General features: G+C 37.8%; 1 protein-coding gene across 1 annotated transcript in view; it reads right to left on the reverse strand.

The window, feature by feature from the left end:
* The window catches only part of LOC117427122 (collagen alpha-1(VI) chain-like), a 58,146-nt gene extending 39,016 nt beyond the window's left edge, over positions 1 to 19,130 (reverse strand). Inside the window, exons 1-16 of the mRNA XM_034045516.3 lie at positions 18,841 to 19,130; positions 16,998 to 17,127; positions 14,901 to 15,101; positions 8,570 to 8,729; positions 8,039 to 8,152; positions 6,529 to 6,549; positions 6,410 to 6,430; positions 4,691 to 4,735; positions 4,402 to 4,455; positions 3,637 to 3,681; positions 3,223 to 3,249; positions 2,815 to 2,841; positions 2,652 to 2,696; positions 2,203 to 2,256; positions 1,380 to 1,442; positions 625 to 687 (exon numbers count right to left, since the gene is read on the reverse strand). Coding sequence (XP_033901407.3) covers positions 625 to 687; positions 1,380 to 1,442; positions 2,203 to 2,256; positions 2,652 to 2,696; positions 2,815 to 2,841; positions 3,223 to 3,249; positions 3,637 to 3,681; positions 4,402 to 4,455; positions 4,691 to 4,735; positions 6,410 to 6,430; positions 6,529 to 6,549; positions 8,039 to 8,152; positions 8,570 to 8,729; positions 14,901 to 15,101; positions 16,998 to 17,127; positions 18,841 to 18,937 — 1,167 coding nt within the window. The 5' untranslated portion in view covers positions 18,938 to 19,130. The remainder of the gene's footprint in view (positions 1 to 624; positions 688 to 1,379; positions 1,443 to 2,202; positions 2,257 to 2,651; positions 2,697 to 2,814; positions 2,842 to 3,222; positions 3,250 to 3,636; positions 3,682 to 4,401; positions 4,456 to 4,690; positions 4,736 to 6,409; positions 6,431 to 6,528; positions 6,550 to 8,038; positions 8,153 to 8,569; positions 8,730 to 14,900; positions 15,102 to 16,997; positions 17,128 to 18,840) is intronic.
* Between the last annotated feature and the right edge of the window lie 4,499 nt (positions 19,131 to 23,629).

Raw genomic sequence — 23,629 nt, forward strand, 5'->3', positions numbered from 1 at the left:
GTTGGACTCTCTTATTTGTGTTCATCATCTTGACGTGCTGTTGAAAGCCGTTATGCAAGTCCGCAGTATATGGCTTTGTACTGCTTTGTTGGTGGTTAACATCCTCTTATCATCACTTGTGGACTCCTTTCTTCTTTACCAGGATTAAGGTCCAAGCAATGTTAGAATAACCTTCTAGGCAGACAGGTAGCCTGTCCAATTGAGTACCTATTCGATACACTTGATGCTGTACGGCCAGCAGTGTGGAATAGTGGTTAGGGCTCTGGACTCCTGACCGAAGGGTCGTGGGTTCAATCCCAGGTGGGGGACACTGCTGCTGTACCCTTGAGCAAGGTACTTTACCGAGATTGCTCCAGTAAAAACCCAACTGTATAAATGGGTAATTGTATGTAAAAATAATGTGATATCTTGTAACAGTTGTAAGTCGCCCTGGATAAGGGCGTCTGCTAATAAATAATAATAATAAGTAGCCATACACAGACATATGTGCACACTTTCAGAGCACTGCAGACAACCTACTTTAATAATATAGTATTGAAAAGCAGAGCTACATTCCCGACAATACCACCTGGTTAGTGTCTCAAGAATCAGATTTCCAAGCCTTGGAAAGCCTTCTTCTCTTACCTTGTTGCCAAGATTTCCGCTGTTTCCTGGCCTTCCTCTTTCTCCATCACGCCCTTTCTCACCCTAGTTGGAGATGAGAAGACGAGTGAGTGTGGTGTCTGTATTTCACATCTGGACACAGCTTTCTCTCTGCTCACAGCAGTCACTGTACTGTACTAAGTGTCAGGAATTCAAAGCTGTAATGACACTTCTGGGTACAACAAAGAGTTGACTGTACATATGCAGTATATGTAAGTGTTATCACTGAGAATGCATCCTGATATTAGACTCTGCTAAAAATATGTTCATTGTAGCAGTTCAATTGGACCTATTAGTCTTGGTCTGTAAAGCAGCTCATATCTAATAATGTTGATATCTTTATGCAGTGGGACAGTGGGATGTCGGTATAGACATTTCAGGCTACATTCTCAAAATGTTTACTCCAATTCACTGGTAGCACAAGAAATATATGTGTTGTCTTAAATGCTTTCTTCATTGTTTTAAAATCTGCCACTGACAATTTGGATAAAAGACTTGAGAATCTGGTCCTTTGAGGTTAAACTGGGTTGTTTTCTAAGATGTCATTACAAAACACGTGTACACAGAAAAAGCAATCTTCCTGCCCATGAAAAGCATCTCTCTGATATCAACTTGAGTTATAAAACACATTGATAGGACCCTCTCTGGTGTGTACGGGATTACAATACATGTCCTGTCTTTCTCTGTATTATGAACTTGGATCTCAGCGTAATTGAAGAGACGTAAAAAGCACTTACCCTGCCTCCTTTGGTACCATAGGGCCCGGGGTCTCCCTTGGGTCCTGAGCCTCCCGACACACCCTGCAGGTCAACGAGAGGAGAATGGTTTTAATTTGAAACAGAAACTGACCCACACAACCACTCCTCATGTTCAATTATGATGGACGTTTTCTAAGTGATCCAACAGCATTTCTTTTTGAAGTAAAATGAAAATGGATGTGAAATGACCTAATTGGTTTATTAACTCGATTACAAACAGGTGTCCTAAAAACTGGGATTGCCATGGTGATTGAGTTCAGATAAGTTTGGATAGGAAAGCTCCATTGCCAGTGGATTTGTAGTTTACTCCTGTGGAACAGAGAATATACACAGCATGGGCTACATGTGACAAAGAATAAATACACTACTTCCCTATCTAAACAGACATCAAAGTCGGGGTGTACTCTCAACTGTACTTTTACACTTCCAAGGACTAGGCAAGCAAAGTCAGGTACAACTCAATGCAACTGATCTTGATGGTCTTTCAATAGATTATTCTGTGAACTTTTTCCATAATAAGACTATAAAGCGGAACAGTTCTTAGAAGTCCAAACAGTGCTAACCAATGGTTTTCTTGCAGCTTTTTCAAATACAATGTACTGTATAAGTTATGTGATTGGCTGCTTCATAATACCCAATATCTGTGATAGTGACTGGATACCAGGAAGCAGCAATTTATAATTAATCCATTCTGTGATGAACAAGAGGAAGGTGGGGGGTGGGGCAGGAGCTTTATCAAAAACCAGCTGTTTCTCTACATGCAAGTAGAGTCTATTGCAGCAAAGTCAATACACCCACTCACATCAAGTCCTGGGGATCCTTTGCAGCCAGGAAGTCCAGGAAACCCAGCTTCACCCTGTTGACAAATAAACCTGTTAGAGCTCAGAATAACAATGTCTTCATCTATTAATTGAAATTACTGAATGTACCGTACCACTAAAATTATTCATACAGTTAAATTCATTGTTTATAGTTCTATATATTTATTACAATTCGGTTCTACTAGATAAGGGTGTTAGGTGGTGAAAGAGGTTCAATGACTAGCCTGGACTATGGGCTTTTTAAAATGTGCCTCTGCTAACTTGCAGGGCAGCTGGCTCTTTGAGCCGATCTGGTGAAAATATCTCTAGTTTATTTTTGAGAAGAAGGTCCTGGGCAAAACCTTTTTTCTTTCCTTCCTAGCTCAGTTGTTTCCTCTTTACTTCCTACTTCCACTTTAATATAGAAGAAAAAATCAAGGAAAAAACAAACCTTTTTACCATCGATTCCATCAATTCCATGCTGTCCCTTCTCACCCTGTAAAAATGAGAGCAGGGGGTTACCCACACTGCTTAATCTGTAAATATAAAGACATGTACAGTCAAAGATGACATGCTGAATTCGGGCAGACTTAGAAGACTACTGCGCTACTGACCTTGTAACCTTTGTTGCCTCTCTCCCCCTGGAAGGAAATACAGACAATGTGTTCAGTTAATGCAATTCCTAAAAACGTAGACATCACAATTCTCCCGACAAGTACCAGTATATGCCCAAAGTTTTAGGTGATAACTAGGCTTTTCTAATTTTCTTTGTTAGGTCAAGGCCTAAAGTCTAAAACATGGAGAGATATTTTGTGTGATTGAATGACAATTATCAGTGATGTTTTGGTTCCATTCAAACAATCCAACTCTGTCCAGTTTTGTAGAAATCCATATTGGGAGTTCTGAAAATACTCTGTTGGAGTCTGACTCACGTAAGCATTGCTTGTATTTTCATGTGTGTGTTTATTTTCCATGACTAATAGTTTCAAATATTTGCATTCCAATATGTATAGAAAACTTACCTTTTCGCCTCTTCCCCCTTTGTCACCCTGTGATAAAAAATAGAAAAGTTGGTATTGTTAAAATCTTCATAATCTTCTCACTTCTTCCATCAGTCAGAGCAGAGCTGTGTTTCTATTTTTCTTTCAACATATATCTACCTGTCTCTGTTCTTGTATTTAATAAGCAGATGAAATCACCGAGCAGGAAAGTACTTAGGAGCAGAACAACTGGTTGTAAGATCTTCAGTTGTTTAAATTCAGTTTTGTTACATTTAGTTTTTAAATGTATTCCATTTTGTTAAAGTGTAACGCATTTTGCAGTGGAGCAAAACACTTAAAAATCTCCCTGCCATTTTAAAATCTAAGTATTATGCCACAGAGGTCTGCAGATCAATGTGTTGTATCTGCTTTATAATGCGTCTAAAAGGCACATACCTTCATGCCTTGGTAACCGATAGGTCCAATGTCACCCAGTCTTCCCTGTTAAGAGAGAAAGAAAATCATTTTATATATGGACTTATACAGTATGTTTATCAATATATTTAAATGTATAGAAAATATTATTGACAGAAGATAAATGAAAGCTTTCAGACAATCATATGTCATCTGTCTGTCCGATAATGCTGTAAATGTTATGCAGCGACATTAAGAATACTGTGGATGCAAACAGAAACAGTAGAAAATGTGTTGTGCTATATAGTAGAATTGAAGGTATCTCACTGTCAGCTTGAATTTGTGTATTTTATTTTCCACGACCATGACATCATGGTACAGCAAGCTGCATGTTGATTGCATTTCTTTTCACATTTGATTTTCAAAATGGTGTTATTTCACTACTGCATTTAACAGATCTCTGCTTTTTAGATTTGGTGGACAGAATGCAAACTGGTAAGCTACAAACAGCTTACTGTAATTCTAGATATAGCGCAAATGCAATAGATTAGAAGACTGCATTTGCCTCATAGTACTATATATTGTTTCATACACATATTGTCCAATATATACCCTTCGGTCATGATTTTCAGTTTTTTTTTTAATTTTAAAACAGTTTGTGTGAACTCTATGGAGTTTGAGAAGTTGCCCTGCCAAAACTTTGAAAACGTACATTATAAAATAGATACAGAGATAGGAAACTTAACATGGTACAATTATGCACACAGTGACTGAAGGGGATATATAGGTTTGCGGACGAGCACTTACGGGGTCTCCTGCTTCACCCTTTCCCCCAGGCAAGCCTGGTCTTCCTGATTCACCCTATTCAGGGAAGAAAGTTCATAGCATTAGTGTATCTGAGTCAGTCACCAAACCACTACCAACATGTTTCTGTGCTCATGGAATCCCTAGTGCAGCAGTATCACAATACAAGATGGCAGTTTATTTTACTTTCTTGAGGGAAACTGAATTCATGCAATTCTCTTCAGTTGTCACTTAGGCATAACCAGATGTTTGGGAGGATGTCATGTTAATTTTTGGAGGTCTTGGTACTCACCCCAAATCCTGATGTTCCAGCTTCTCCTGCTGGACCTCTTGGTGGCTGAAAATATAATGATATCCAGTGAGTGCTCCACTATGATACACTAAATTCAAAGACAAACATTTCTACTAGAAGTCCTTTTCAATGTCTCCAAAAATCTTTTTCTGGTCAAAATGTATGTCATTGAATGTTTTAAGTTTCTTTTATTTCTAAACAGTTTTGCATAAATGACCAGACCGTGACAGAGTATACTGGCCATACAGTAACTTCAGGACTTTAGGACCCTGGGACACCTGAGGGTACTGTGGGAAGAATTCTGACTTCAACGTCATCTTGGTTGAGGGCAAGCCGCTAGTCTGGCAGAGATAGTTTGCTAAATAATTTCAGGTAGGGTTGTTAGCACTGCTAATCGTCTTAGCTTGTCCTCAACAAGCTGATTAAAGCAGATTTATAAAACAGAGCCCTCTGTAATGCCTGCAGAGAACACCAATGCAAGCTGCAGGGAAAATACTGGTGAGAAAATCAGGCTCTTGAGAGTAGAGTTACTTGTGGGGGTAAATGGAACCAGCCTTGCCTCACTGTTTAGAGTAGGACGGCACTATATCACACAGACCTTTAAAAATTAAACGCTTAGACTCACTGTAAATTAAAGATCGTGTGCTTCAAGTTACACTTACACTCCCCTTATCTTGTTTGTATATGTTAAAGCGCTTTGAGCTGCTCTGTGCCTTTATAGAAGTAACAGCCAGTGCCATATTGCCAGAAATACAAAAAAATAAACGTGAATCCTCTTATCTTTTTACTGGATGGGACTGGCGCTTACTTTTGGCTGATCTATACTTGTTTATATATGTCTATGGCAGGCACATGTGAGAGTGATTCAATGATCTGTGGGGTGGTCTTTATCTCATCCCATACAGAAAAATAATATATTGCAGTATATGTCAAAGCAATACAAATATATTTAAAATACATGGTAATACATTGCCATCTCTTTCCTAAATACATGCTGTATAGTGCAATATATTTTTTAATATATTCTCATATATTTCAGAAAACATTCAAAATATATTGCAGGACATTCCTACAAGAATACAATATATATTTTATAGATGGCAGAATTCTAAACTATATTTTGGATTTCATCAAAATATATTGCAATACATTCTAAAAAACAAAGACTACTTTGCATGCCGTGGTGTGCCCACACTGTTTCTGTAACATACACATTTTCTTTTTGCGACGATCTTTTAATATTTCAGTATATGTTTTGAAATATATTTATTGCATATTTTTTTCCGTATGGAATCTCAGAGTAACTGTATTGAGCTGGGCTGGCTCCAGAGTGACCTACGAAACCAACACGCTAATAAATCCTACATTATAACCTATTAAACAATCTGGCTTGATTCAGAAATACTAAAAGAAAAGTAAGACATTTAATGACAAAAATGACTCAAAAATCACGATGTAACCTCACAGGACTCCTAGGTCCCAGTCTGCGGTAGTGTATAAATATATGCAAAAAAAAAAGATATACCCAATAAAGGTGTTTATTCTTCAAAGGGTTAATAGAGCTAAATAACCCAGATGGTCGCCTGATAAAAGGCTGCTGTTTCTGTCTGTCTGCAGCTTCTTCTTGTCCTGACAGACACTGGCTAGTAAAGGCAGCTTTCCATCCCCACAGTCCCACCACAACAACTACAGAAGAAGAGTTATATTGAGGATTCCTACCTGGCAGTCAAAGGAACAGCACTGCAAAGGAAAAAAAAGAATCCTTTGTAATAACTCAATGGAAAATAGCTTCAAATAATAAAATATAAATTCAAGCAATGACAAAAAAATAACCATACCACTTGCTCTGATTCTTTGACCTAAAATAAAAGGAAAAACAGAAAGTTAGCATATGTAATCAGCAAAAGTTTAATTTTGTCAGCCTTTCAAACTCAGATATGTTCCAGTTCTTCCAAAATGAGCTGCCTTCTGGCATCAGGTAAACCACATGCCAGAACTCATGAATAAGTTGGTCATCATGTCCTAGAATCTCATACTAAATCAACTTGTTTGAGTTACATAAAAACTGAAAATAGACAAACAGTTCTTAAATTAGGGGTTTTAATGTTCCTGGTTTCTTTTAATTGAATAAAGCCGGTGAGTGATTGTGACAGACTAGCTGCAGGGATGACGTCAGGCCAGAAAGAATCACACACACAGGCAGTAGTAATGAGTGAAACTGAGCTGCAATGGATGCACTCAGTATGTTTATTAAACAAAATAAAAGGTTTAAACAGAAAACAGGACATGGCACTTGAGGCCAAAATAAATAGACAAACAAAACAGATTAACACTAAACAAACTGGATGAACAGACAAACAAACACGGTGAGTACAAATACAATTATTATTTTAGTTTATTTTAGTTTACTTTTCTTTCTCGCCACACCCGTTCTCCACTTTCACTTTCCTTTTTCTCCTTCCTCACTCCTGTTCTCCACTCACCGAACACACAACCCCGAGTGAGTAAAACGTGCATCTATATATACAATTGTGCTGGGATTCAATTACCAATTAATTATTCACTTGAATCCCAGCACGTGAACTAATCTGTGAAAACCCTGTGCTCACATATTAAATACTTAAAATGCACGTGAAGTGCAATCCCCGTGCCTAAATACAATTATACATTTTAAATACTCATTACCCACATTATATCCCATGTACCATCAACAATACACCAGCATTAACACATGCAACATACAACATAAAACACAAAAATACACGCAGGGACGGGGCACATTGCCACAGTGATGGATTAATCCCAGATTTTATGGAATCATATAGTGTTTATGGGAAAAGCAAGTCTTAAATTAAAAATACATCTAATACTTACTGTTTATCTAACCCATTTACCAGGAATAAGGTGCTAATATTTTAAGGTTTAGATAGGCCAAGCTTGTAAACATTAGCTTTGACACATCAGGAGGTGTTGCAGCTCACAATGGTTTGATCTTGGCGTTTTAAACTGTCCAGATTTCCAAAGTGTTGCTTTTTATAAAACCACGCCTATTAATATGAACGGTTGAAACTGAGAAGAGCGTTTTCGTATGAAGTAAACAAATGCACCTGCTAGAGGTACTTTCAAACACAAATGAGAATAATGGAAAATTGGGAAACGAGATTCCTACTGCATGGAATGCTTCAAATCTGTTTGAGATTGCTCTATAGCGCCAGTCAAACCCCTGCATCCCTGTCGACAGCTTTATTCATCCAACAAGTTTAGAAAGAACTCAAAAAGAAATGAAAAGTAAACTGAAAGAGCGGAGGTATAAGGATATAAGAATTTCAGAGAGAAGAGAAAACTCACGATGACGTCGATAATGTTGCGGATGGTCTCATCTTTCTGTTGCTGGATATTCCCAGTCGCAGTGAAATTCTGCCTGTAGCTGTTGTCAGTTGCAATTACATTCAGCCTGGTTTCCTAGATGTATAAAACAATGTTATGAGATGATAGTCCCTATACATCATCACTCACTCATCAACCCATTTTTGACAGCACAGCATTATAGTTCACTTCCACAGTTACAGGTTTATTTTGTATGAACGTTCAGGTTGGGTCCTATTATTACAAAGGAAGGAAGTCAACTAAAGTATTAGGGCAGGAAAAATGTGCTTCAACTAAATAAAAAATAAAACACCATCACCATCAAAGGGGGAAAGTGAATGCATCCAATTTAAATATCAAAATTAAACTACTCTATAGGAGGCAGGGCTCAGTAGAAAGGTATTAATAAGGGCATAGGGTGTTACTGAGTCTGAAAGATCATTCTGAAGCAGGTTTTGATACCTCTGCTGGTATCAAATATTGCATTGATTCCCTGATAGCTGCAGTACATACCAAGTGACTGGGAGAGATGGCGACGGCGAAGACCTTGATGCCATGGTGTTTGGCTTCATTGGCAGCATCTTCCAGGCCTCCACAGGGCTCTTTATAACCCTCCAGAGGGTACCCGTCAGTCACCACGATCATGTACTTGTTCTCCCGGCGATGGGAACCACTGCAACAGGAGGCAGACTGGCATATTACTGTCCTGGCTGTGCTTCACTGTGCAGAGCTGAGCTTTACTGGCCTGTGTTGTGCTTTACTGTGCTGAGCTGAGCTGAGCTGTACCATATTGTGCTGAACTGTTCTGTGCTTTACTGGTCTGTACTGTGCTGTACTTTGCAGAGCTGTGCTGTGCTGTACTGAGCCATGCTGTTTTGTAGAACTTGTGCTGGCTTCCTAAAAAAATGTGCTGTCGAGTATCAAAAGGAGAATTCTTAATTCAATTAACAGTCAGAACAGTGGAAGGATATTTTCAATAGTTTTACAGCGAGAGATAAAATAATTTCTGCTCCCCTTTAAATGATTACAGAACCCCCTGCAGTGTTTACATATGGTTTTATATTTGCAGAATTCTGTTTTGTATGTATCACAGCAATATATTTTATAACACAATCCAACACAATAAATCAGCTGGAGACTAAAACCGAAAACATTTATCAACTTTCACTCTCTTCTCCAGCAAGAGCAGCTTTGTCTTAAGCAGCACAGTGTATCCAGACCCTGCTCTCCTAACCATGTTAGTTATACTTCAACCTGTGTATTAGGCTACCTCCAGAACCATGGTGGTTATTCTTTAAAGTGGATGTTTATAGATGTCAAAATTTAACAAAACAGAGCTTACCTTTTGTTTTGTTTAACATTCCTATTACTTTGATAATTTATTCAGGCTCCTATATATATATATATATATATATATATATATATATATATATATATATATATATATATATATATATAGTCGCAGACAAAAATATTTGGGCAGATAAAAAAAATGAGAAAACCCACAAAGAAAGTGAGTTCTATAATTTCACATTTTTCTGTTGAAAGGTATAAATTACAGATTCAGCTTTATAATAAAACAACAAATTATTACATAACATGCATAAAATGACAAATAACATGCAAAAACTAATTTCATACTTTGACAAAATTATTTGGACACCTTTATATTAGTATTTTGTGTGCCCACCCTTTGCATCCTTTATAGCTTACAGTCTTTTTTTGTATTTTTGAACCAGTTCCTGGCATCTTTCCAGAGATATTTTTGCCCATTCTTTAACACATACAGCTTTGAGTTCTAAAACTGACTTTGGTTTCCGTTTTGCAACAGCAGCCTTCAAATCAATCCATAACTGTAATCTTTTTTTCAGAAATTCCTCTGTAGACTTTGCAGAATGCTTAGGGTCATCATCCTGCTGGAATACAAACTCCCATCCAATAAGCCTTCTAGTACTGGGTAACAAATGAGACTGCAAAATGTCTTGATATTCTACAATACAAAGGTCACCAGTGCCTGAGGAAGAAAAACAAGCCCATACCATCAAACAACCTCCACCATGTTTAACACTGGGCATGATGAACTTTTCTTTAAATTCTTCTCCTCTCTTCCTCCAAACATATTGTTGTTTTCTTGGTGAAAAAAGTTCAGTTTTGGATTTGTCTGACCATAAAATTTGGTTGAAGAAATCATCAGGCTTCTTCAAGTATTCAATGGAAAACTCCAATCGTTTTCTTTTGTGTATTGTTTTTAACAAAGGTTTGCATCTAGGTTTTCGCCCATGGACACTCATCTTGTTAAGGTATTGTTTAATTTTTTGCTTGTAAATTTCTTTTTTATTGTTTATTTATTTATTTATTAAATTTAGTAGTCACCAATTCATTTTACCCCCCATTTTCCCAATTTGACATATCCAACTGAATTTTAAGCTCAGCTTACTGCTACCACCCCTGCGCTGACTCGGGAGTGACGAAGACGAACACACACTGTCCTCCAAAGTGTGTGCCATTAGCCAACTGCTTTTTTCACTCTGCAGGCCCACCTTGCAGCCAACCCAGAGCTACAGGGTCGAAGGACAACGCAGCTCTGGGCAGCTTACAGGCAAGCCCGCAGGCGCCCGGCCAGTCTACAGGGGTCGCCGGTGCGCGGTGAGCCGAGGACACCCTGGCCAACCTAAGCCCCGCCCCCCCGGGCAGCGCTCGGCCAATTGTGCCCTCTGCAAGCTCCCGTCCACGGTCGGCAGTGGAATAGCCTGGACTCGAACCGGCGACCCAAGGCTATAGGGCACATTCTGCACTCCACGCGGAGCGCCTTTACCGGATGCACCACTCAAGTGGGCTGCTCGAACAATTCTTCTTCCAGATTTTGCAGAAATCTTTCTTGATCTTCAACACCTGGAGCTAGTTGTAATAGTTCCTGTTCTCCTGTGTTTGTCAATAATAGCCCACACAGTGCTTTTCGGTAAACCGGGTCTTTCTGCTATTTTTCTGGTAGTTTCTCCTTTTTCATTTAGCTGTATCATTGCCATTTTTAGATTGTTGCTGTACTCTTTAGTTTTAACAATTTTTGTTGCTTTTTTAATCACAAATTTCCAATTTATTTTTCAGCACTTGATGATTATGATTAGGCTTGCTACTTTTCGATTGTAATCGGTAAAGCTCGTTAAACGTCGAATTCCCCAAAAATATTCGACTGAAATAAATTTATATAGGATAAATGTCGGTAAAACCACTCGCCAAATTATTTTTTTTTTTTACCAAAAATAATAATTTAAGAAATCATCTCATCTGTGTAGTTTTTATACTTGCTGTCTGTCCCATCTCTGTTCTGCTCTGAATGGCTGGGGGTCTCTGTCAGTCACATCAGTGGTTCCTTAATAGGCTAGTGTAGTTTCACCATCAGTCATTTCATCCTGTCCTAATAGATCTCGTTGGCTGAAGCAGCGCTAGAATGCTCTCATTTGTTTAAATAACTGTCAATCATCAGACTGACTGTGCACTTTCATTTGCCAGCTATAGCCTGTCATTCAAAGTGGCTACTTTGAAATTAGCGGGTTAAGGTAAGCGTTTGCTATTATAGGTATATACGGTGACAGTTACTAGTTTGATTTGAAAATGGGGCGCAAGAGGAAAATACTTAATGAGTATTGTGCACAATACCCTGATTGGCGGCAGAAGTCTCCGAGGCAGTGCAAGTTAGTTCTGTTCAACTATCTAATGTTTTGTTCTGTCTGTGCATATTGTTTTTACTTGTAAATGTACGCTATAAAAGTCTGTGTAATACACTTTATATGCTGCATTTTCTACGGTTTATTTGAGACATTTTTTTTAATTTGTGTAGGATATATATCTAGGTATAGCTTCGCTGTGATCCAACGTTATTTCAATTAGAATGTTGGTAACCATGGTTTTGTTGCATGTTGAATATGATAAAGGGGTTTCTCTAAATGAGACGTTTCTCAATGGCATAAAAAGTCTGTTTTTTTTTTAAGCATAAAGGTCGATTTCACCCATGCTCTGCTTGAATTGAGAAATAAAGATCGGAAAAAACGATAAATTCTTTCAAAAATAAACATCGATATTAATCGTCAATTTGGCAACAAAAAAAAATCGAATAGTAGCAAGCATAATTATGTATTTATTTATTCTGTGTGGTCCAGTGGTTAAAGAAAAGGGCTTGTAACCAGAAGGTCCCCGGTTCAAATCCCACCTCAGCCACTGACTCATTGTGTGACCCTGAGCAAGTCACTTAACCTCCTTGTGCTCCGTCTTTTGGGTGAGACGTAATTGTAAGTGACTCTGCAGCTGATGCATAGTTCACACACCCTAGTCTCTGTAAGTCACCTTGGGTAAAGGCGTCTGCTAAATAAACAAATAAAAAAATAAAATAATTATCATCAGGTGTTGGTTTTCAATCATGATCTTTGTAAATAATTAGCAATGAATGGGTTTCACGCGAAATATATTGATTGCCCAAATACTTCTGTCAAAGTATAAAATTAATTTTTGCATGTTATTTTTCATTTTATGCATGTTATGTAATAATTTGTTGTTTCATTATTAGTCTGAATCTCTAATTTAATTTGATATTTTCCAATAGAACAATTGGAAATTAAAGAACTCACTTTCTTTGTGTTATTTCTCCTTTTTTGTTAACTGCCCAAATACTTTTGTCTGTGACTGCATATATATTATTTTTTGTAGGTACTCTCAATTTTTCTGACTAGAACACGCTCACTCCCTGTAACCCTTTTTGCAAAACAGCTTCATATACAGTATATGGTTTGTTTTAATAATACATCATAACATTTGAGTCATGGCTCTGCAATAAAACATTAATGAAATACCATTTAAATGTTAAACTTTTGTTATATGACTGGTCTGTACATGTATAGGCCTACATATTAATTTAGAAAATGGATGGCACCTCAAACACTAACACACACCATTCCTTCTATTGAAAGACTCGCAGCAAGATTCAGATTTGAGCTTCACGGAAAGTTCCTTCACATATTCATAATATTCTGTTAATTTGTTCTCAGGGGATAGTCATTCTGGTATTAAGGTAGACTTTTGGAAATACAAATAATTAAATATACTGTAGTTCCTATATTTTTGTATTCTGAAATGTACTTTTCTATATACCAAACAAAAATACCTAATTTGTCACATGTGTTGTAGGCTAGAGACTTAAGTACAGTACAAAATTACATGATTTTATAATTACTACACAGGCAGGTTGAAAAACATTTATTCAAGCAGCTCTGCTGGCCTCACAGTCAAATTAACTACCATTATATGCACATCCCAAACAATTAAAAGTAAAACACATTAATATATTATACAGATTTAGTATTTGAATAATGGCTATTTTAGACACAGGCACTGCAGAGGGCCTTTACCTGACTGGAGGGATGTTTAGCTGTCTGTCAATAATCTCTATGGTACCTGAGTTTTGTGCTCACCCACCTGATCAGTAGGAGGTCAATTTGCAGGTGACCACTGGGGCTCTGCTTGAGCTCAGGAAAACATCACATCAGAGTAACAAACATTGCTTGATGGGGATATTTTGTTTACTACAGTATCCACCACAGGACACTGTCCAGGGTTATTGCAGACTGCCATTTATATCGGACAAATAGCGTTTGCCATTGATTTCAATAACAAAGGCATCGTTTATACTGTGTTAAGCATGCCATATATTTCGGGCAAACTCAGCTGTTTGGATCTCGTTATGTTCCATTTGCATAGATTTAAATAACAAACGCGCTGCTTATACTGTAGTAATTGCTCTTACTAATCCACAATCAGCTGTTTTCACCTTGTTACCTTGCCTTGATAGATTTCAATAAAAAAGGCAGCACTTTACTGTAGAAAAGCTTGACAGATCGATCAATCAGCTGTTTGCACAACGTTACTGAGCGATTACTCCTATACTGTACCTTGGCTATTTAATCCCTGCAAGCAGTGTCAGGTTTACAGTTTAAAAAAACAGCACTGACTGCAACAGCAAACACGGCTGGAAAAAGAAAAGCGATGAGCATCAGCAAGAAAATTCAGTGGAAATAAGATGTCTCTGTTAGATGCTGTGCGCTTGCTAAAGCTTGCTTGGAACACAGTCAGCAAACAATGCAATGCTGCTTCAAAAAAGCTGGGTTTTCTGTAGTTGAGGAGGAGAGTGCTGATGAAAATACAACCAAAACTGAAACTCTGACAACCTCACAGGGGATGCCAGAAGAAGAATTCTCAGCTGTGTCACCTTGGCAACCATGACGCTCTGCCTGAAACAGACACCGATGACGTAAGTGTGCGTGCTGAGCTTGAAACACTGTGGCGTGCTATGGAGCAGCATCTGGATATAGAGCCGAATTGGGATTTTTTAGAAAATGCTGACAAAATTTGCCGTCATATTTGCAAAAAAAGATTGTCCAGATGGGAATCACAGAGTTCTTTACTGGAAACAATTTGCACTAATATGGCCTACCTGTTCTGTACATTTCTGCACTTGCATACATTTTCTGCACTTTTTATTACATGGATAGGTTTTAATACATCTTTTTAATTCATGTAATGCGTGTCTTAATAAAGATTTTTAACCGCATACACGCGTGTTTGTTTTGTTTACTGTACTGATGATTGGGGGACATTTTGAATGTCAGGTTATTGTGTGCGTCCATTTTAAGCGGTGGCGATTATTTTCATGCTAAAATTGCATATACTAGCCTAAATAAATGATTCAAAGTAATGGGAATATTAAACAAAACAAAGGTCATCTCGGCTTTGTTAAACATCCACACCTATAAATATTCACTTTAACCTGTGTATTAGGCTTCCTGGAGCATCCTACCCGACCAGCAGTTCCTCTGTGCCCCTCTTGATGGCGCAGTCGGTGTAGGTGCCCTTGCCAATGTACTGCACATCTCTCACTCTCTTGTTCAGGTCTACTTTCTGGTCCGGCAGTGAGCTTAGCTCTTTGATCATCTTGACTTCATCACTGTAGTGCAAAGCGCCTGCATTCCACTTCAGACTGCGATCGCAGCGGTAATAGCTGCAAAACAAAGAGGAAAGACTCATTATACCCCAGGTGGACACCATGCACAGTGTTAGGTATTTAAACCCCAGGTGGACACCATGCACAGTCTTAGGTATTTAAACCCCAGGTGGACACCATGCACAGTGTTAGGTATTTAAACCCCAGGTGGACACCATGCACAGTGTTAGATATTTAAACCCCAGGTGGACACCATGCACAGTGTTAGGTATTTAAACCCCAGGTGGACACCATGCACAGTGTTAGGTATTTAAACCCCAGGTGGACACCATGCACAGTGTTAGGTATTTAAACCCCAGGTAGGCACCATTCACAATGTGAATGGTCACAATGTTTCCAGTCAGTAGCTAGTTAATTTCCAATAGGTGCTGACTGAATTGAATAATAATAATTAGGGCCAGGGGTTAATTTGTAAACATAAAGGTACCAGATCTTATTATTAAGGAAGAGGGAATATCATTTTTGTTTCTAGACCTAATGTACTGACATTGATTTACATTAGGTCCCATATATGCCCATATACAGTTCTCACCTGCTTTTTGGTTTCGTACCTTATTATTGTTAGTAACTGCATGCTGACCTTAGCCATGTTTTAACATAAACTTCAGGTTTGAACAATACCAGAGCAGACTAATCTGATGCACAGGAGCGATGACACTGTTTGAGTTGTAGATTTTTGGCATTTCGCCATTTGGGGTGTAAAAAAATCCTGAAATGTTCTTACTCAAAGACATTGCATCCTAAAATATATCGGTACTGTACACATTTGTCATTCAATTCATGGAACAGGAAAGCGTTTTTTGTATTGTACATGTTATGTACATAGAGTTATTTTTTGCATCTGAAAACTGTTTAATTCTCGCCTGTCAGGCATAAAAAGTACGATCTGGCACAAATCAACCCCTGATTTGGGCTGTTAAAAGTTTAGAATTTAAACGCTTAACATTTTTGCCTAAACATTTAACCATTGTAAAAAACCTAGATGTTAGTTTTACATAGTAGTAAGTGCACAGTGTAGGTCAATGTATCTCATGTAAAATTCTTCTTCAGTCTCTTCCATATTCAATGAAATTCTGCGCACATACAGTCTTATACATACATATATGTTGCAGTAATGAATGGCTTCTCATGGTGGCTTTTCAGATTGGTAACAAACATTCCCAGCAAGCGGGGTACAGAGAACACTTAGGACTGGCGATGTTAGAGTGGAAGAGTGTGTGATGAACTTTCGGAAAGTTCAAGTACAATCGCTTCTGTCTGTTCTGCAAGTGGAGTCCAGCTCTTCTGGCACAGCAGACAGCACATCAGTCTGTGAAACTGAAGACTGAGGGATGTTCAAAATGAAGGACTCTCTTTCTCAGCAGTACCTTGCATGATGTAAATCTTATTTTCATGTTAAAACATGATATCGGGTACTACTGTAGGTTAAAGAAAGTTCTCAGTTTCTATGCCTTACTCTGAGGGTATCAGTTACACTTGCACTTCCTGTGTCATTTCACCTCAGCGGTGTTTGTTACTCTGAAAGCATGTCACTAAACAAGGGAAGCAGCTGGTTGGTTAATGAACAGGAAATAATCCACTGAGGGTGTGAAATGGCCAAGCAATTGCAACACGCTGTATTGGTTTGCAAACAGGGATTTCTTTAACCAAGTGTAGTACCATACATCATGTTTCAAAATACAAATTGATGTTCAGTATACCTGAACATTTAAGACCTATTTAGTCAATGGAAGTGCATAACAGCTGAGGTTTATTGAATTATTTTGTTCGTGTGGATGTTGTGTGAAGCTCTGATGGTGGAGATGCACATTCTCAACACTGCACACCTCTTGTTTGTTCACAGAAGTATCAGTGTAAAATGACCCAGTCCCTTGCTGACAGCACAGTACCCACCTGGCTTTGAGCTGCTCGATGAACGAGACAGTGAAGTCCTTCACCTCGTCCACATAGGAGCCAAAAGGTTTCACCCGCAGAGCCACACTCTCCGAGGTGTCCAGGATGAAAAACAGATCCACAGGGCAGTCTGGGAAAGACACACCAATTCAACCCGGGTATTCATTAATACAGGGCAGCAGTGTGGAGTAGTGGTTAGGGCTCTGGACTCTTGACCGGAGGGTTGTGGGTTCAATCCCCAGTGGGGGACACTGCTGTTGTACCCTTGAGCAAGGTACTTTACCTAGATTGCTCCAGTAATAACCCAACTGTATAAATACAAATAATAATAATAATAATAATACAGACCTTTTATTGGTAAGGGGTAGACATATCAGAGTTATCTTCACTCATGTACTCTTGTGGCTTGGTGACTATATAAAGTCTGAAGTTTCTAGCACCCCTGTTGCCATGACACAACTCCCAGAATCACGTCTAAATCCAAATACATCTGGTAGATTAACCTGATCCTATTCAACACTACCTTAAGTGGGGGTAAGAAACACATCTCTAGAAAAACCCACATCAGAAATATTGAAACAGACGTGGTGTTTCTTACATCCACTGGAGGCAGAGTGTTGCTGAGCTGTTTAAGTTCCTCTGGAGATTCTACGACCCCCCCCCCACCCACCCACCCACACACACTATTGACTTCTCAGCTATACTGTAAAATGGAAGGGATACAGTCCTTCACGAGTGGAGGCACAGGTCTGTGTTTGTAAGGTGTGTTCTAAATTATTATTATTATTATTATTATTATTATTATTATTATTATTTGTTTATTTAGAAGATGCCTTTATCCAAGACGACTTACAGAAACTAGGGTGTGTGAACTATGCATCAGCTGCAGAGTCACTTACAATTACGTCTCACCTGGATCACACAATTGATAAGGTTTGCTGCTTCTCTGGGATGAGGGAACAACACTTTCTAATATAACATTTGAATTAGTTTAAATTAGTAAAGTATAATAAAACAGGTTTCTTGGACATAACTCGTGTGGAGCCTAGTCCATTAATAAATTGTAAATAAATCTTACAGTAGTAACCTAGATCAGATACAGTATTGCTGTAATGTATTCATTCTGGAGCTTGCCAGGTAAATTATATCATAACAATTACAAACCCCTTGCATTTATGAATTGTTATTATATACTGAATAATAACAATTATAGACACATTGCATGTATATACTGAATAATAATTATAAACCCATTGCATTTATTTATATTTTCTGTGTTTTTCTGTGTGGGGACATGAACAAATATACATTGTTTTTATGCTTCCACGTCCTGTTGTCCATAGCTTTATTGTATTGCAATGGCCAATGCACTTTGAAATACTATAGCTGTACTTATCGCAGGCTCCTCATTATATGTTTGGATGACAGACTGCCGCTTTCATATCTGATGCATTCATCCCTGGTAGCCTAGGCTCAGCTCTGTGTCCATTCTCATAAATATTTATTTTAGAACCTACTGTAGGCTGTCAACTGAAGTTACGATCTATAGATTTGTGTCACAAAGACTGCTATTATTGTTTTAAAAAAAATGTAATAAAAAAAACAAATAACCGATGTCATACACTAATTAACCATTAATGCTTATGAAATTCCCACTTGAAATCCTACATATATCAGTTAATGACACATTAGACATGAGTCTGGTTATGCATTAAAAAACATACCGGTACCCATCTGCAAACGTATTTATTTAGTGTAGTAAATTATACAATAATAATAATAATAATAATAATAATAATAATAATAATAATAATAATAATAATAATAATAATAATATTCTTACCTTTATAGTACAAAGCCTTGGTTGGCGTCTGAGATTGCGATCCAGTCCATATTAAACAGAGTTGTAAAAAAGTTAGAACAATTGCTTTGAGCGTCATGTTTTCTTAGTGGCGATCATGCAGGATTACACGCAAGTAAAGAAGAAAACACAGAGAAGTGAAGAAAGAGACTGTAATGGTAAAAAGTTTGTAGGTTCCAGTTCTCCCTATGTGTGCAGAGCCGAGAGAGGGAGACACACAAGAGTGTAGAATGGGAAGGGCCGGCTCTAAACTTCTCAGAGAAGGTGGAGGAGGGTGGAGGCTCCGAGACGGTCGGAATCTGATACTGTTTAAAATTGCCCTCAGCTCACAGTGTAACTCTGTTTTGATAAATGAAACACAGTTTGATACAACTGTTCTAGACTTATAAAGGACAATTTCATGAGAAGAATTAAAAAAAAAAACATCTTTCAAGAAAGCTGAGTTTAAAGCTCAACAGTCATAAAAGTTTAAACGCATGAAGTTCCTGAAATTTGCATTTATAGAATTTGGCTATTGGTACACAAAATGCTTATTTATATACATTTTATCGTAAACCATTTTAATTTGTTGTACATGAGAAAGATGATTCATTATCTCTAAGGCACATATCGAAATAGGAAATCTGAATGAATACTTGCATGAATATCTGTTCACCTGACAAATAATACTGTGGTCATTTAGTACTTGTGGCTATATCACTAGGCCTACATTGTATGGTGGTAAAATAAAAGCAAACAGTGAGTGTCTATATTATTCTACTGTTCTTCATAATCACTGTGAATTAAAGAGTAAAACAATGAAAAACAAAAATATTTGACTTGCTAAAATACTGAAAACATACATAAATAAAAATATGAAATAGTAGTTTTTTTCATAAACAACTGTGAAAAAAGATCATCTGTGTTCTGTGTTCTTGAATCCAGCACAGATACTATTTAAAGGATTGGTCAGTGGTCTTAGCCCCTAGTCAGATCACAAAACAGCCTCCACAGACTGGCAGGTACAGGTCAGCCAGTGTCATTGTCCTGCATCTTTTATCAGCACTGTTATAAATATAATTTTTAAATAATGAAATAAATAAATAAAAACATATTAACATCAAACGCATTATTTGGAAGGATTTCCAACCGAGTTGTAAATAAGCCCTGCCATCAGAGAGACAGAAAGACGTACATAGTTCCTTCATACACCAACATATTAAGAATTGGTGCTAAAGAAGATCCTTAGCAAGAATAATCACAATTGGACAAGCAGTTCTCTCAATATATAAATACAGCTATAGCCAAAGATATTGCATCACCCTCTATATAGAATTAACACATTGTGCTTCACAAAGTCGAATGAAACCTGCTGAATAATGTTACATTAACATATTGAATTACATCATACCATTTTATAGTTTTCCATATACATAAGGAAAAACTGAAAAATGTAAAAAATGTGACATTACAAAATTTAACATGAAATACTGTACTACTATTATGGCTTCCGGCTGACTTTTGCTTTATGATTTAGTAGTTTCTTTGATCACATGATGTTAAATAAAATATCTAAATTATGTTCATATTTTTTCTTTTTTTTGTTAATTATGTCTCAATCCTAAAATTCTAATTGATGCAAAACTTTTGGCCATAACTGTAACTGCAAAACTGACATATAATGACGTATCTTTACAGAAAGATAGCTGGACAGACAGCCTCCACATACCCCACGATTATGACACCTATGTTTAGAGCAGCGTTTCTCTAGATACCCCCGGCTGGATTACACCCCCAGCAGGGACTAACTGGAGTCTGAGTGAGCAGTGCTAGGACAGACCAAGACCACACTGTGTGAGGGCCCCTTCCTTCTTTTATTCTTTCTATGAGTTAATGATGCTGGTGAATCTCTGTGTTTGCGCTGCATTGTCCTTAATCTGTTTAATATTCACTCCCGAAGAGTTTTCAATGTTTGCTCGACAACTTGATATTGTTATTGTTATCACCATCATAAAAGCATTCCATAGTTCAGAGCAACCTGGGCACCTAGCTGGTATATAAAACCTTAGCACAGGTCTACAGCAATACCATTCATTTAGGAGGGTGGACAACTTCAAGTGATTTTCAGATTTTAAGTCTAATAATTACTTTATTAATGCCTCATATATCTGCCCACAATCTGGCTTTCTTATCTGATTGAGCTGCACACCTATTGTCTTAAGAGCTTCTTGTTAGCTGGATGAAAACAACGTAGCTTCCAGTTGTATGTAGTTTTAATGAGGGGACTATTTTAAACTGCTCAGTGCTGGGTGGGAAAGGTGCTTCACATGTGTACTGTTGTTCTTGCTCTTGCAGGGAGTGTAATCTGCACCCTCTTTTCTATTTGAAGTATTGAAGTATGAACTGCTTATGCAGGGGAGCAAATCATTTTGAAAATTGGTGTTAAACTGGTTTGAAAGTTTAGCACCAGAGAGATTATTGGTGCCAAATGATCAAACCCCACCCTAATCGAGCCCCCCTCACAATTTCCAACACGACATGAACCTCTCCTGTGTATGTGGATGAGAGTGGGTGGCTCATGTAAGTAATCCAGACCCAATGAGAAACTATCATCATCTGTGGTTGCTAAGGAATATATATTAGTCATTTATAAACTGTCACAGAAACCCAAGATGGAATTGTTTCCCTGTAACTCACCGAAGAGGCCCATCTATTATTTTTTATAATACATGGATACCCTTGTGATGCCATTATTAAAGAAGACGAGGTTCAGCAGTACAGTTTTATCTTGTTTTAATTTCCTGTTCCTCTCTAGTTTCTCTGAGATACGAATGTACCAGCTTTACATAATTTTTTTTAATTATTCTCATTTTGTTGATCATTAATGAACGTTTCTGTACTGTGAGTGTTGTCGAGTGACTGAAAACGAGACAATACTGTGATATTATGCCTTCTTTTCGAATGGCTCAGGATGCAAATATAGCCTTCATCCATGGACAGCTGGCTCTTTGAGCTAATATATATATATATATATATATATATATATATATATATATATATATATATATATATATATATATATATATATATATAGCATTTCTACTGGTGCCAAATTTGCAGGTATTGGTCAATTGCCAAACAGCAGATTCGAGCCAAAACATGCAGCTGGATGTATTTTTACATCTGCTCTGGTCCCTTTCCAAGGAGTAAGATTTTGTTCAGAACCCCTTTGGTTCCAAACTGAGTATCATGAACAAAGATTATGTTCATGATACTCTATGCTAACCTAATATTTCTTTATTTATTCGGAAGGCTCAACTTCAAGATATGCAGTAGTTCATAACATGTAATTTATAGGAGGGTAGCAACATGCTGCTAGGGCTATGTTCTAATGAATTGTGATTGGCCTGCACTATGTTCTAATGAATTGTGGTTGGCCTGCACTATGTTCTAATGAATTGTGATTGGCCTGCACTATGTTCTAATGAATTGTGGTTGGCCTGCACTATGTTCTAATGAATTGTGGTTGGCCTGCACTATGTTCTAATGAATTGTGATTGGCCTGCACTATGTTCTAATGAATTGTGATTGGCCTGCACTATGTTCTAATGAATTGTGGTTGGCCTGCACTATGTTCTAATGAATTGTGATTGGCCTGCACTATGTTCTAATGAATTGTGGTTGGCCTGCACTATGTTCTAATGAATTGTGATTGGCCTGCACTATGTTCTAATGAATTGAGATTGGTCGGCACTATGCACTAATAAATTGTCATTCATCTGTTTACACCCAGCACATAGACTTTTGTTTATTTCATGTTTCTCTGTTTGTATTTTTATGCTGTGAGGTTTTAGTACAATGGTTCCGTTTTGGTGACAAGTTCTTTACAGCATGTGTTTTAGTACTGGTACTATCGTGGCACAGAACTGGAGAGCTCCGAATAGACTGAAGACCAAGGACGTAACTCCTTTGACTGGTGTCACAGGTCCAGCAATCTCCAGTGCTCAGTTCTAAACCAACCTGCATGGGCTCCACTTGTAAGTGACACCAAAGCCACCCAATAAGCAATGCAATACACAGGGATTCAATTCAGCAAGAGCTCAACAGATATCTTTTCAACGAATACCCTCAGAGGAGTGAATACAGCTCTCACAGGCTGGTAACTAGAACCCAAAATGTGGGGTCCAGTGCAGCTAACTCTCCTAAAATTAGACAAGTAGTTTCAGAGTGGGCAACCCCCCAGAGCAGTTACAACAAGGTTTAATAACAAATGCAATAGAAAAGAAAAGGTCCAGTGCAGGTTTGGGAAAGCATCACCAGCCTACCCCCTAACACCTCTATAGCACAGACAGTATTGTATATGTCACCTTGTCTAACCGTCACATTGCCATTTACACAAACACAAATACAATGCGCATGCAAATGCTTTATACAGCACATTGCCATTGCTATATGCTTACCCAACCCCCCAAAAAACAATTCAGACAACATGGCAAATACACTGTTAAAGTGCGGCAGTAAAAATGCATACAGTTTGAGAAAGATGAACGGCGTTGTGCATTTTTATTATTATTATTTGTTTATCCAAGGCGACTTACAGAGACTAGGTTTTTAAAGTCCTAGCTTATACAGTCATTTTCATTTTGCAGTCCATTTGAGGGAATCTCTTTTATAGCAGAGGAAGTTAACTGATACAAGCCTGCGTGGTTCTAACTCTGCTTGCTTTTGAAAAGACGCAGTAAAGTTATCAGTGTCATTGTAATCTGAATCTGGGTGCTGCATCTTTAAAGCG

This window comes from Acipenser ruthenus, chromosome 11 (genome assembly GCF_902713425.1).
Source record: "Acipenser ruthenus chromosome 11, fAciRut3.2 maternal haplotype, whole genome shotgun sequence".
NCBI classification, from domain to species: domain Eukaryota; kingdom Metazoa; phylum Chordata; class Actinopteri; order Acipenseriformes; family Acipenseridae; genus Acipenser; species Acipenser ruthenus.